General features: G+C 35.2%; 1 protein-coding gene across 1 annotated transcript in view; it reads right to left on the bottom strand.

Annotated features, from left to right (window-relative positions):
- LOC119069857 (protein timeless homolog) overlaps positions 1–16,059 on the bottom strand; it is a 241,190-nt gene that overhangs the window by 6,635 nt on the left and 218,496 nt on the right. The window contains exon 14 of the mRNA XM_037174032.1: positions 6,341–6,482. Within this exon, the coding sequence (XP_037029927.1) occupies positions 6,341–6,482 (142 nt within the window). The remainder of the gene's footprint in view (positions 1–6,340; positions 6,483–16,059) is intronic.

The raw sequence follows: 16,059 nt of genomic DNA, 5'->3' as shown, positions 1-16,059 counted from the left end.
TGCTATTGGCAGGCGCCTGCCAATAGCCAATTTATTATTGAAAATGCTATTGGCAGGCGCCTGCCAATAGCCAATTTATTATTGAAAATGCTATTGGCAGGCGCCTGCCAATAGCCAATTTATTATTGAAAATGCTATTGGCAGGCGCCTGCCAATAGCCAATTTATTATTGAAGAAAATGCTATTGGCAGGCACCTACCAATAGCCCATGTATTATTGAAAGACTAATTGCTAATTAGCAACGGCCACTCTATTATAAATTTAGCTTTTCCATAAATGCAATTTTTGTGTCCGAAATCGTGCTGATTTTCCACATGTACGGAATGTAGATAAAAACAATTATAAGTGGAGATAAAATTTAAAGAAATGGAGATAAATATGATCAGAGACTAAACTTTGGGAAGTGGTGATATGAAATAGACTAGAAATATAAACAATAACAAAGTTGGAATAAAACTTAAAGAAACGGAGATATTGTAACTCCGTTTTTATGCTCTGAACTGCTGCAATAAGTCTATGGCTGTCAGACTGGGAAGTTCATCCCTTAATTGTTGCAGTGGATATATTGAAAGACGTATTAAGACTGACCAATAATAATACTGTGTATTCAGGTTTTATAACACATAATGTCACACGATACAATAACTATATTTGTAAAGGAATTTGCTTACTAATTTCCCTTTACACAATGACCGATGTCATTGCACTCACTAAATATGCTCACGGTGAAACATTCCATACTCGATATTTCAACACTTTCCCTTAATGAATAATCAATTTCCTAAAGATTCTTCATTATACAATGCAAATATCCAAAATCACTTGAAACTAAAAATTGATAACACATTAACCTTAACCCAAGTCTCAACTGTTTCACATCATTTCACCAATCACATTCCATTCAGATGAATGCCATTCTACAAGTTAATCAGACCTCACTCTCCCGAAATCAAACTCTCTCAAACTCAAGTGATTACCCACTTCTTCTTTTACTTGGCCATTCAACTACATGGGTAGGATTTAACGATTCACGAGCGTGCACTACTGTGCAACATACGAAGTGTCGATTCATCAATTCATTACTTCAACATTAATGAACTTCAGCAAAAGGTCTGTGGCTGACAGACTAGAAAGTTCATCCTTTCAAGAAGTGCTGCAAAAGATCTGTCGCTGACACACTAGAAAGTTCATCCTCTTACGAAATGCTGCAACAGGTCTGCGGCTCACATGCTAGGAAGTTCATAATTATTATGAAGTGACTGTTGCAAAAGGTCTGCAATTGACAGACTAAAAAGTTGGGATATTATATTCGACCTATAGTTTAATTCAATTCTACCGATAAAAAGTAACCGACACCATATTTATACTCTAAATGCAGCATAGTTTAAAGAGCCGTGAATGACCGATAGAATCACTTGTAATAAATTATCGATTAAAAAAGGCATTACGCCCATAAGTCATAACCCATACAGGTTAATGCTCGTCATCGTTGGTATAGTATCAAATATTAATCAAATAAAGAAATTTACCTTAATAGTCTAATTATTATTGACAAGACTATTCGCAGTCGAAAGTGGAGAACATGAGGTGTTTTGGCGCTGCGCCAAAACACCTCATGTTCTCCACTTTCGACTGCGAATAGTCTTGTCAATAATAATTAGACTATTCGCAGGCGCCTGCCAATAGCCAATGTATTATTAAAATTGCTATTGGCAGGTGCCTGCGAATAGTCTCTTCAATAATAAATCGGCTACTTGCAGGCGCCTGCCAATAGCATTTTTTATAATACATTGGCTATTGGCAGGCGCCTGCGAATAGTCTTTTCAATAATAAATGGGCTATTGGCAGGCGCCTACCAATAGCATTTTCAAACATACATTGGCTATTGGCAGGTCCTGCCTGCCAATAGCATTTTCAATAATGAGTTGGCTATTGGCAGGCGCCTGCCAATAGTCTCTACCTAAAATATTTTGTCTTTCGGATATTTTCAACGAAAATATTAACAGATGTTTATTTCAAGGACGACCCTGCAAGCTAGCAGTACCAGAAAACGACAACGTAATGATAAAAATTATAAAATGTTTCAGATATATTTTGCTACCGATTTGCTAATCAAACCACCACTGATGTATACACATTGAGTACATAACGTATTATTACACCCGTGATTACCAAAATTTATTTAATATCTTCATCGCATCCCAAAAGAAAATAATCATTGAACGCAAATAAATTGAGATATTGTGTAGGTTCCTGCCATTTAAACGCATTAAAGTCAACTGATTAATTTTCCAATTTCTTTCCGTCGGAGTTTTTTTTTTATGTTTCGCTCTCTGCCTCTTCTTTTCCATATAATATTTTTCTTTGCAATTTTCTTTTCTTAAATAATAATATTAGGGTGTAATCGTGTAATCGAGTTATGGTTGAAAATAAATTATATTTTACCATCCAACGTTAAGAATCATTTTTAATTAATAATTGGCGGCAGACAGAATCAATTAAGTCAGTTTATTGAAAATACAAGGGACGTTAATGATAAATGACTGCCATTATTCTCCACGGAATATAAGGAGTACGTAAAAAGTTCATTGAAATATTTAAATTTATTTATGGTAAGTTGATTGATTTATTTCGTCTTATTCGTTCCTTCGTTGGCTCGTTTTTTAAAAAAATATTATTTCGCTTTAGTTTCTTTTTCATTCTGCACTTCGTCATTGTAATATCGTGAATATCGTGTAGCGTTCAGATATTGATAATTATACAGGCGTTCCCAACTATGATTTTAATTAACAAGCCTGATCAGCACGGGACAGATTTCTTTAGAGGAAATTATTTTCTTCAATTTCTTTCAGTTATCCAGATTTCCTACAATTTCCACAATATTTTCATGTAACGAAATTTGTGAAAATTCATCGAGGGAAATTAGAAAATTATTTTCCCAAAAATGGCAGCTACACCGACACTTGTTTGTATTCATAGAATTGCGCTTCCCAAATACATATCAGATAATTAACTTTGATTAACATTAGGTCCATCATATCTGAAGAAAACTTTTTTAAAAAAAGGTGGTAGAATTGCAGAGCAAGGTGCCACAACAAAAAGTTACGACTAACGCAAAATACTTGAACAAAATTATACCCTTAGGCATCCGCAATTTTAGGATCATGCCATGGTGCAAAGAGAGGCTCAAACAAATTAACAAATCTTGGAAAACTTCCAACGGGAAAGATACGTGCAAAACAATATTTTACTCTTCAGCGCGCTAATGCTACTTGTGTCCTTTGAGGAGAGGAGATTTTTTTATATAATCAAAAAATATTGTAAAAGAATTTTGTATAAAAGCATCAGGCTGACATCTGAGACATAAATCTTTAAACGAAACACTTAGAAGAGGTATAGTTTCTGCAGGAGTTCCAGCAATTTTGGAACCACCTGGAGTCGTGCGTGAAGATGGAAAACATCCCGATGGACTCACCTTGATACCATGGTCTGCTGGAAAATGTTTACTGTGGGACGCAACTTGCCGAGACACAGTTGCAAAATCGTATTTGATGAACAGTTCAAGACATGTTGGTTGGGTGGCAAAAACGGCAGAGGATAAAAAGATCACACTATATAATTCTTTAATTGGCCAATACATCTTTGTTCCTTTAGGTTTTGAAACGGAACTGGCAACACTGCAAACGTCAACAAGTGTTTTGTTTCTGTGTCTGAATTTAATTATACTTTTTGTAGTCAGAACTGACCAGAAAAACATTTCTGTTGACTAAATCTCAGTTATGAAGTCGCCGCTAAAGTTGGAGTTCTCGTATAATCCAATAAACCAACGTTTTCGTGCGGCTAATGATACGGTGCTCGTCATAACCTCACACTGTGTACGTGTATAAGCATACCGGTGAAAGACAGTGACAGCTAGATCTACCAGAAATTCACGACGAATATTTTGAGAACGTGTTTCAGTGAATTTTTGGACGCTGTAAGCGGAATGTCTTTGCGAAGAGACATTAGGAAGGCTTGTCGAGATTGGTACTCTTCTTAGTGGTGTGTCACTACCAGGACTCTTAGTAGCTTTGCCTCACTCGCCAGCTTTGTAATTCGGCTGGTTTATGGTCTAAAAGTTTACTCAATGATGTGGCTAGGTCCTATTTTGCTTCTATATGAGTAAAGTGATCCGGACTATTCATAGAGCTTAGGCTTTCGGGCTATAGAGTGGACAACGTCGACGGATGGATTGGTGGTGTTATGCCGCTGACAGATGCTAGTTTTTACCGGCTTTTATTTTGATTCCTCGCAGAGACAGTATACACTCGATCAGTGTACAGCTCTCTGAATTTATATCCGGGGAATGTACTTGATGCTGTGCAAAACTCTTTGCAAAGGGACGATATGGTCGCCGTGTCGGGTCGTTGTGCTATTCAGTAGTGTGTCATAGTCTGGACAAGCTGTCATCTTACCTTTAGCACCGAAGGCCCTCTTCTCAAAGGTGGCTGGTTCGGCAGTCTAATTTGGAAGTAAGGGCTTTTGGGCTAAATAGTGGTAAAGTTTTGCGGTTGGCCATTTGGTGGCACGCTGTTGAGTGACGCTTCTGCCTGGCTCGGCTTTTATATTGGCTCACTGCAGAGAAAGCTTACGTTCGAACGGGCTAGTCTTATGAAATATGAGACTGGACCAGGTCAATTTCGAGCGGAATGTAAATCACAGGCTTTGTCAATCTCAATGACAAGGACTGTGATTCGGGCGACAATGTTGCCTTACTTGCTTTCATTAGTGTAAGGCCTAAGGGATGAGACGCAGCCGTCCTCCCAGTGGCTTTCTGGCAACCACAATCTAATGAAGCGAGGTTGACGCCAGTCACTCTTTGCTTTCTGCCCTAGAGATTAGCTGATCATTTTGGTACCTAATCATAGGGATGAGTTTGCTCGCCTGGAGTGGCTCGTTTAGTGCGTAAGGTAATAGGTTGAGAAGGAGTTGAGGTCCTAAAAAGGGCTTCAAGATTTTAATGATGACAGGGTAGCACAAAGGATCCCATGATCTGTGTGCATTGATCAGAAATGATCACCCTAACTGATGAAATCTAGGTTTTGAAACGCTTGGTCCATGGGGTCCTCATGCAAAGCAATTTGTTTCCGAATTAGGCAAGAGAATCTCGAATATCACTAACGAGAAGAGAGCTACGCTTTTCCTTCGGCAGAGACTATCCATAGACATTCAACGTGGAAATTCAGCTTCTGTGCTCGGTACATTGCCAACAACCCAGTCATTGGACGAGGTTTATTATCTTCTTTCGAATGAGAATAAAAAACGATAGTTAATGTTTTCCCCTGATTCTCCTGAATCAGGCCAGTTTCCATGGTTCTGGATAAATAGAGTAGGGTAATTTTTGTTAAGAATAGAAGCCACTCCATGGGTGGAATTTGTGTCATGTACAGGTACAAATTTAGGATTAATATTGATCATTTTGCTTTTGAAAATTTTGTAACTTAATATGTATATGAAGCAATCCATGATGTAGATGCAATCCACTAGTAAATGAGATAAACTTTATCATGAGGTGCCCTGACGGTTGCTCAAACCTATAAATTTCGAACAATTTTAAAACGAAATATCCGAATTTCTCGGAAATTTCCTTCATCACAGGACTTATCATTGTATTCGCCATATCTTAATTATCGAAACCATTAAGAGAAACAACAATACTCGATAATTAAAATGCATCTTCGAGCTGTGTATTCAGACTGTTCAAAAAAAAATTAAATTGTCCGCGTGGGCATCCTGAATGCTTATCTCGTAAGGAGTTTATTTTTGAAAAAAATAAACGCTGAACAAGTCATTGAGACTTGAAATATGCGTAAATTGCTCTTATATTCACTTTAACAGCACAAACAATAATGGCTGATGTTAATATTTAAAGTTTACAAAATATTCCTGGGAACTTTGAACAATCTGTTGCTTTCACGTTAACCTTCCTATTGAAGAAATTAATTTGTTGATGTACTGCCCTGAAAGTATTTCTTTAACTCAGTGACGAAAAGGAACGCTTTGATTGCGTCATTATATTATTAAGAAGAAAAACGCTATATGCGCCCCCGAGAGACAATCTGCACATCCAGTGCCCAAAATAGCATTTATCACCGAGTTGCATAAATAACTATTATCGACCCACAAAAGTCAGGACACCAATACAATAGAATTCATCGTCAAAGCATCGTGTATATTATATTGTGTGCCGCTGAATCTATTAAACTATGCACAAAATCTTCCACTCTGACCCAACAAACTAAAAAAGCAAAAGTGCTGAAGGCTCATTATCACTAAAACGTAAATAATTGTTACAACTCACTTGGTACATCATTGCTGGTACTTTGCATCCGAATGATATTCTATGCAAAATTGTTACAGCGCTTTTTAATGCTCGAGTTGTTATTTTTTCCCAATCAGCGAGCACAATTGTGCAGGCACGTACCACTCGAGGATTTACTAACCTGCAAAAAAAAACATATAAAAATGGGTGAATGGGGGTTAAAGTCAAATGACATAGAAAATTCCGGAGGTTTTTTTTCTATCGTCACAGTATGAGAGGTGTGCAATGCAATCAGAGTCGTATTATGTTCCGAAATGAATTGGAGTGACAAATTCAATGGTAAGAGTTTTTAATGGATATCGAATTGCAATATAAAAAGTATGTGTGATGGTATAGGGAATATTTGCATGCATAGCACACATCGCATGTCCTTTTTTTTTACTAAACATGGAAGTGAGGAAATAAAGTTTGAATTTGAAATAAAATTGGGTGAACGTGTACGGTATAACTGTGTTAACCACCAAACAAATGTAAACAACTGATATTTTTTTGTTTTTTCAAACAGCAAACAATAAACCCCAGCGAATCTTTAAAGCAGCTTGACAGCTTGAGGGTGTATGGTTAAAAATTACATTCAATACAATTCATTAAATAAGCATAAATTCCATGTTTAATCGGCCTTGCGGCCGTAGTACATTCTCCTTTTTATTAATTTGTTATAATGAAATCGTTCGACCGTTCACAACAGCTTGTTTCCAAAAAAGAATTGCAACATTTACAAACATACAGAAAGTACGTCGAAAGTTATCATCTGTTATCGATACGGAATAAACGACAAGGGCTGGCTAATACGGTCTTATATATCAAAAAAATGTCCAAAGAAATGAAGTAAAAGATTTGAAATCAGTTTCTTGAAAATCAAATCATTTATGAACTGAAGTAATAGATCCTATAGTAAAACTGCTTTTACTTCTATTGATCTAAATATTTTGTTCAGATTAATACAAAATCTTTCAATTCATTTAGTTTGGACGTTCATAAGACGTCGTCCCCGTTAATAAAATTTGTTACATCGAACAGTATTCTAGATTTTATTTCAGCTGGTCATTTTGTCGAAATTCATACCCGTCTCTATGTAATCGTATTTCTCTATCTACATGTTTATACGTATATCAGTGCAAGCGCCTACTCCTACACCTTAATAAGATAACCTTATTGTTGAATCTTATTGTAATAACAGCCGTCTCTGCGAAAGGTTCGGAAGCCGTTGATAAATAGATTCAAATTACACCGCCCTTAATTTGATTGCACAAAAATAAACTTTTGGTCTTCACTTCCCATTTTTCCCCGTTAATATTCAAAGAAACCAATTTACATCATGCATGCAATCGTGATTGTATCGCAAACGAATGACCGACACGGAAAAACGGTCGTTAAAGTTCAGAAACACAACAATTATGAACCTAATTTGAAGAGTTACAAAAAAATAATATTTACATGGCAGAAAAACGGAGGACCGAAAATATACAATTAAAATTCAAACGAGGTTCACCAACCAGCTAAAATTTATGCGAGAATAATTGGGAATTGCATTCGTATTATGTGAGTGAATCAAATAAACGTTCATTGCGGTCATCCGAAAACACTGGTGTGCACGTAGTTACGTGTGTTAATAAGGTTACATGGGAAAATGTTTGTGTTAATTTTCCCTTAAACGGTCGCTACTTGACTACAAAATGATTTTTTTTCGGAGGATGAATTTTTTTCTCGTTGTTTTTAAATCTGCTGATCAAATAAATTGTACAAAAATGTTGATAGTATGACTCTAACGTAAATAAAAAAAGCTTTACGCTTCGTTGTTTCGATTTTCGTTCTGTACTGCACTGCTCATTTGTATTTTATGTACATGGGGTTGGGAAATTCTCTCAGTTACTTTCGCACACTATGGATTTTCAGTCTCGGGTTCATCTCATTTTCACATCTTTTATGCCTTTCCATCTCGAGAAATTCGCAGGAAAATAGCTATTTACGCACAAACTTAAGGTAAACCCACCCACATGTCGTGCTTAAAATTACACCAAATTTCATCTATCTTAACAAATTCCATGCCCGATTTCATTGAAAGTAACATCTGCTTAGTTAGACACAGAAAATCGAATAATATCCTTTCTATCAGCTTAGAGTTTATTGCTGGTACTTGGCCAATTAAAATTGTGCCATTTTGTTGCAATATTAACATGTCTTCCGTTTTTTTTCGCCTCTTTGTTTTATTTTCATCGTTATCTTTATTGTCCTCTCGTTTCGGAATAAATGGTTGGCGATTTCGAAAATCGACTATAAAGTGCAATTATGTGAATAGCGACACAGAAATAAGCGAAGTACAGTAGCAGAAATATTGGTACAATTTCAACAACAATGTTAACTAAGTACTCATATTTTGTACCATATACTACACGAGATATAACAGTTAAAAAAAATGTTGGGTATAACGCTGCTATTAATTCAAATAGTGTGACCACAAGGAATTTTCTGCACAATGGAGCAGAAACTGCAATTCTCAGTTAAAGATTTCAGTTGGATTTTTTTTGTCGACAACAAAAAACCGAAAAGTACACGGCAATTCGCACAAACATTTTGAAATTATAAACATGTTGAGAGACAAAGCGATTGGATCCTTTTTTATGTTCGGGGCGATAAAGCGAGAAAAGAATTCATTTGATAACAGTAAATTAATGACGTCGGATATCATGGCATGTGTCTATACGTGTCTTTCGCAAGAGACAAGTAAATATTAGCGTGAGTCACATAACGATCGTGTTAGCGAAAACAAAACAAACTAAATTATTGAATTCTTACAAGTCCTGGGAGCTTTTTTTTACTTTTAGCCGTACCAACTTCTTGCCAGCGATGCCACAATTTAATACACTAGAGAAATCCGTTTAATGTAAACCAAGGGAGGATATAAACTAGAAAATCAACAGAAAACTATCAAAATCAAAGAAAATTTTGAAGAAAATCATCAGAAAACTAAAAATAAATACTTGGAAATCCAAGCAAATCTTCAAAAATTGATGAAAATCCAGCAAAAATGATAAGGAAAAGCAACTAAAATCGTGTAAAATCTTCAGAAAATCATTGAAAATCCTCAGAGAATTTTCGTTTTTAAATGTCTGCCCCTCTCGATAAAGATAGATTGGAAATCGAAAAAGGAAAACTAGTGTTGCGCTACTTCATAGATTGAGTCACCCTACTATCTCCAACATGTAGTGTAACAACCAATTCATTTCATATATATATATATCTATGATCCAGGTATGTGCCACCGCCACAAATTACCGTGGCTAGATACATACAGGAATGTTTTTAAAACTGGAAAACTGCGATAATAAAACTTTAAAAATTTTTATCACTTTTATTTGGAGTTGAGGTGGATATAAATTGAAAATTTTAATTGGGTTTTCTGTTTTTCGCCAATTGAGGGAGACAGTGAGCTAGAGCGAGAAAGTTGATGATAAAAAACCACACACAGAATTTTTTTTTTTGGTGTGTGTTAGCTATAATAGGTTTTATCGCCCCAATTTTAACATCAATTTATTCTTTTAGTTGTGTGAGCGAATGATTGTTCAGTTTAATTAGCATATGAATGGAATGAAATTTTTTAAATTGTTCTCGCAAAAACTGAAATGTAAATTATGTTGATAAAAAGTTTTATTTTACCCCGAACATAACTCGTTCACATTTTTGCATATTTTTTTTGTAAGTGACCCCGGCTGTATAGAGAAATCATTACCAGGTTGAAAAAGAAAAGAAAAGATTTGACAATTGTTTTAATAACTTAACTGGGTTTTCTAGTCACTAGTCACAAGTAGTCACTGGGTCTCGCTGAACGCCTGAAATTATGCAATAAATGGTGCGTAAAGTGAGAGCGTTCGGTCGAATCATAGCAAGGCTCCATTAAAGAAAGGGTAGAATAGACCTGTTCGCTGCTCCAGTGCTACTGTATCCATAATAGATCTAGCATGTATCTAGCATGAAACGGAAAACCTGCCCAATGTTTTATATAAGAGTTTGAAGTAGGACTTCTGCGGTTGGGTTAGCAAATGTAGATGAGAATTAACTGTGATTGTCATCCCGAAGAGACTGACAAAACTGTAGGCCTAGCAAATTTAATTCGCTTCCGTTAAAATATAGTTAAACTTTCTATTAACGTAATTACAAATCTCCCACAAAATAGACTCACTCAATTTTCCCTTTTATTATTTTGCTTCCCGTCATCACCACCATCAAATGCATATTTAGCCAAAAACATGCAATTCAATGTTAGCTAAAATTCTATATCGCACACAAAACTTAACCATAAACCTAACGTCTTTGCGACATGCGACTCAGTATTTCAACACCCGCGTTGCGTTACGTTCTACAAGACTAATTAAAACAAACACTTCATACATAAAGTACGTGAATAAAATCCGTTTGAATTTACCCCCCACACATCGTTTTACTCTTGTTTCTTCATACACTTTGCCGTTTCACACATGCATAGCGATTCCATCCCAGTCACATATGCTTTCCATATATTCATATCTTCTGCAGGAGTGCACACATAGCTTAAGAATGTTGTACATGGTATAAAATGAACATTGTTCTGTTCGCTAAACCGCATTTGACATCATGAATTTGGTTTTCCACCGAATACAATGCGAGTCACATATGGGCGCTTGGTATAGCAGAGAGAAGAGGCAATATCTCCGAAGTCGTGTTTCTGATAACGCTACGGGATTAACAGAAAATGCACGAACTCTAAGGATCTACAAATATTGAATTTTATTAGTGTGTCACGACAAAATTAATTAAAGACAAGAGTTAGGAGTCGAAAATTGCAATGCACTGTTTGTATAAATCAGCTTAAATTGAAAACAAAAAGGGGGCACCACTAAAACTGAATAGTGTTAAGGAACAAACAAACACACAACGTCCGCATAGCTGTATATCCGACATCATTTTCATGACTTGAGTCAACTCAATGGTGTCCTGATATTATTGTTGAAGGCTTTGTGGAATTAAACTGTCGAACACTGTACAGAACTTCAAATATCGAGGGGTAACCGACTCGGGAAATTGAATACACACCCTCAAAGGAATTGCCGAAGTATCCGGTAAATAATTGGAATTGATGGAATTGACCGGAATTGATCGGAATTGACCGGAATTGATCGGAATTGACCGGAATTGATCGGAATTGATAGGAATTGACTGGAAATATGTGGAATTGTAAAGAATTGAAAGTAAATGAGAGTAAATGCTGATAAGTGTGATTATCGGAAAGAAGGACCAGCGAATGCAAAATCACATTATTTCCTTTTTGTTTTAATTTTAAAGGCTCCCGCACAATAAATAACAGTGTACAGTGTTGATCAGTTCCATTTTAGAACAAGTCCAACGTTCTTTTATGTTCAAAATATGCACACTGAAGGATTCTTCTTCAGAGGATTCTTGTGAGTCAGATGCGGAAGAGTTTGAGCCGCAACAAACAAGTGAATATTCGTCGGGGGAATGTTAGGCTGGGGCATTGCCGATGCGAAATGCTCCAGTTTCAAACCAAATTTACAAAAAAATGCATCACCGACAATATCATCTATTCCATCAACTTTTCAAAAGCCTAAAATCTTACGATGTCGATCACTTGAACGAAACAAAAAATTGAGTGCTATTTGGCTTTTGCTGACGTGTGATGAACAAATCCATTTCCTGTCGAGGTACGAACAACGTTTTGTGCATCGGACAACTGAAATAGACAAAACACAGCAATTTAACTATTCCTGCACGATATATAGTTCGGGAAAAACTGACATTTCTTAATGAAAAATCATGGCAAAATATGTCGTATTTCAGTTGTCGGATGCACAAAAGTTTTTCGTCATTTCCTAGCTTGGTACGAAAAATACTATTTATCTAAAATAAACAATGATGTGCTATGTGAAATCATTTTAAACAAAACTGCAGTCAATTGGACGGTTTAATCTAAATTGAAATTGAAAAATCTCTTCTAAAAGTATGAGTAAAAATTAAAGATTCTAACAAAATGAGTCACAAATGTAGGACAACATAGTTGTTCCAGATTTTATCTTGATATAATCTGACGATTCTTTTTCCAAAATGCTTAAGGGTTTAACTTTGACTTTAAATTTATATCTATTTGAAAGTATCGTGCAATTATTTCGAAAATTCGTGGAATTGATTGAAATTATAGGAATTGAAGGGCGAATCCGGCAAGTAGTAGTGTTAATCCGTTAATTAAAGAAATAAAAGGAATTAAGAGCAATTAAAAGGAATTGACAGGAAGTACCTTTAGAAATTGAAAGGGTATTGAAAGGAAATTGAAAGGGAATTGAAAGGGAATTGAAAGGGAATTGAAAGGGAATTGAAAGGGAATTGAAAGGAATTGAACGGAATTGAAAGGAATTGAAAGGAAATAGAGCGAATCCGGCAATTAGACGAGTTGGTCCGGTAATTGAGGTAATTAAGCGGGATTGAAAGGAATTAGAAATTGATTTGCCACCATTTTGGCCAGTCGGTTACCCCTCGTCAAATATATATAAAAAGGCTTATGAGATGGAAGAAAGGTTTTGCGCGAGAATGCAGCATAATCGGATTGATAAATAGTAAACGCGTTCTAGACGTAGAGCTCCCGTTCAAGAAACTGTAATTGGAAACTGTAAAATAATTCACTAAAACTACCGAAATTTGCAGAAACTTTTCTAAAAAAATATATCAGAATTTGAGAAACTTTAGCGAACACTATACAGTGACCTTAATTTGTAACATTCAATGAATTAGTGCTGTGTGGTGAACAGTTTTGTTGCATCGGGTCTATTCAACAATATATCGAATCGCACAGTAAAGCTTTAGAAAATTGCCCATCCGTAATCTTTGTTCCACATTTTCGTTGGTTAATACATTTTCGCGGCAACCACGCTACATTCAAGTCTATTTCCATTATGCTAAACGGTTATTATTTAATTAAGGCAAACCATCATTTCCAACGAAACGGGCATGGAACCTAAGTAAAAGCAAAACAAAGAATAGAAAGGAAAATGAGATAAAAACCAACCAACATCATCACAGAGAACCCATAAAAAAGACGAGGGATGAAGGGAAGAAAGAAAAAAAAAATTATTAATATTCATGTTTTATTGCTGTAAATTCACTTTAGTCAACCGTTGTGCATGTGGGTTGTGTATACCATTGTGGCGGTTAGTCAAGATGGAATGGATATTTTGCTTGTGGGTATGTATAAAGAATAAGTAATGTACACATCTGACTGCGAATATAAGATCGTTCACCATCAGATAAGATATAGGGATTGCTGCTTTAGCCCAGCAGATATATAAATATTATACAATGAACATGTACACAAAGAGAGAAAAGCTAAAGAAAATTCACTAATTAGCTCCCCTGGGGTAGCGCGTCTAACAGGCCATAATATAATGAATGACAAACCACATAGGATGGATTCTTTCAGATTAGAGGGAAGTGTTTACATTCATAATAAAATACATGTCTGTTCGCTGGGTTTCGTGAATGGGGAAAATACAGCATTTTCCCATGAAAATGAAAGATTTTTTTCCTTTTTTTTACGGCGGGTTTTTCCTTTTCTTTCGTTAATCTTGAAATATTTTTTTCTTTAATTTAAAAAGTGCGACGCTTTTTCAAAAAAAAAACCCAACGCAAAACAAAACAAAATGAAAAATTCAAATAGAAATTTTAATTGAAATTACTGCGAAATTTACTGGGTCCCTAGAGACTGATAATTTGTCTTAGATAATTTTCCGCGCTAAAATAATTAATTGGATTCAATTAAAACGAACGATGTGAACGTGATACTGTGATTGGTAATTTAAACAAAATTAAAATTACCTTTTGCTCAATTACTAACCATACATTAAATAGATACCTTTGGACCTTTGGAAAGTGATTACGGTTTTTAGTGAGTCTGTCTTTGAACACTTTTTTGGTTTTAGTAAAACAATGACCGTTTTCGAATGTATCACCGAAAGTTGCTGTATAAAGAACCATATTGCCCAGAGCCTGTCATTATTTTTGTCGACGTTATCGGTAACAGATGAATAGCCGTATGTGACAGGTTAGTGTTATTTTGATAGAACAATCTTAATGTTTTCTACGCGTTGACCGGTATTTTATTTAAAACGAAAGGATCAACGTAAGTTTTGTTTGTTATTTGTGCCTCACGTTTTCAATGAATTAGACGAAATTCAATTAATTTTATTTGAATTAATTAAGCAATGGACATAAGTAACTAAGAAGATTACGAAGATTCAATTTATTGTCACAGTTCGAAAAGGTTAACTGTTGATGTTTTCATTAGATTCCAATAGGAACAATCAGACTGTTTGAGTTTTGAGAACCCTAGATGTCAGTTAATTTTACTAAAGGTCCTCTGGTATAAATATTGAAATCTGTACCGTTTTATTTTAGAAATTTGTAGCGCTGTAATTGGTTCAGAATAATAAAAGAATCATCAGCAAAAAGAAGTCATTTTTTCTTACACAGTGGACGTGCTGCCAAATATCTAGTTTCCCATTGATTTTACAAACGAAAATCAAATCGGCTTCTCAACTGTGCTACTCCTTTCAGAAAAGGCAAGTCTTCTATTATCGATAATGATGGCCAAAGTAAGTGATGTTTTCTAGCCTGTATTAGAAGTAATAGATTTTAGAGTGAACACAGGATAGAATAATCGAAGTAAAAGATTTATTAACTATATTGTAATATGTTTGCCGTTTCTGAAAGGTTAATTATTTTTCAGTTGACAGTGAGATTCAATATTAACGTCACACTTTTATGCTTTATCTCCGCCGATCGTTATAATGTTGTTTTCGTTCACATGTACATAGGGAAATACAATTCTTTCTTTAAACTTGTGATTGAACACGCGGCTATTTACTTACAGAAACTCCAACATTCTTTCAAAATCTGTGAAAATCTCATAAAAATTTCCCTAAATTAATGAAACCATGCTTGGCTTTGATTACATTTTGTCTGAGAAGTGAATGAAAAACGTAATCGGTGCGTGTCACTGTCTCAGTTCGTCGGGGATTTACAGTTCCATCAATTAAATTACTTTCGTCTGTCTCGCACTAGGTAATAGACACACACAATCGACCTTATCAAATTTGGCTATTACGTTTTTATTACGCAGCTAAATTTTCCTGAATTGAATTATTGGCTGTAAAATGCAACAAAGTCAGACTTAGCACAATATTTTGAACAATGTCACCATTTTATATGCGATAATAAAAAGCAAAAATTTTAACAACCTCATCATAAAACATAAATGTCTATGTGTAACATATGAGCGCCTTTTCGTAAACAAAAAATACATTTTCGCGATGAGATAAATTTTCACCTTTACTAGCTACCCCCACTCCATCCATAGCCATATCCATATATGTATATACCGGTGAGAGAACATAAATATAAATATTTTCATTTGTATAATAAAATTCAACGGAATATTACAAACTGTGAGCAACCAAATGTTTATGATCGTCTCATTAAAAGTAGATAAATGCGCGAATCTCACATATTTGATAATTAAAAAGAATTTATTATTGTACAACAAACCGACAGCTTAAGTATATTTAATTATATAGTGGATTTTACGTAAGCAAACCATATACATACTAGCTCACGTCGTTTTGATTTATTATGACCGTAAATGGAAATTAATAGCCAAA

The sequence above is a fragment of the Bradysia coprophila genome (genome assembly GCF_014529535.1).
Source record: "Bradysia coprophila strain Holo2 chromosome X unlocalized genomic scaffold, BU_Bcop_v1 contig_39, whole genome shotgun sequence".
Classification (NCBI taxonomy): domain Eukaryota; kingdom Metazoa; phylum Arthropoda; class Insecta; order Diptera; family Sciaridae; genus Bradysia; species Bradysia coprophila.
This window is presented reverse-complemented; position numbering and strand designations above follow the sequence as displayed.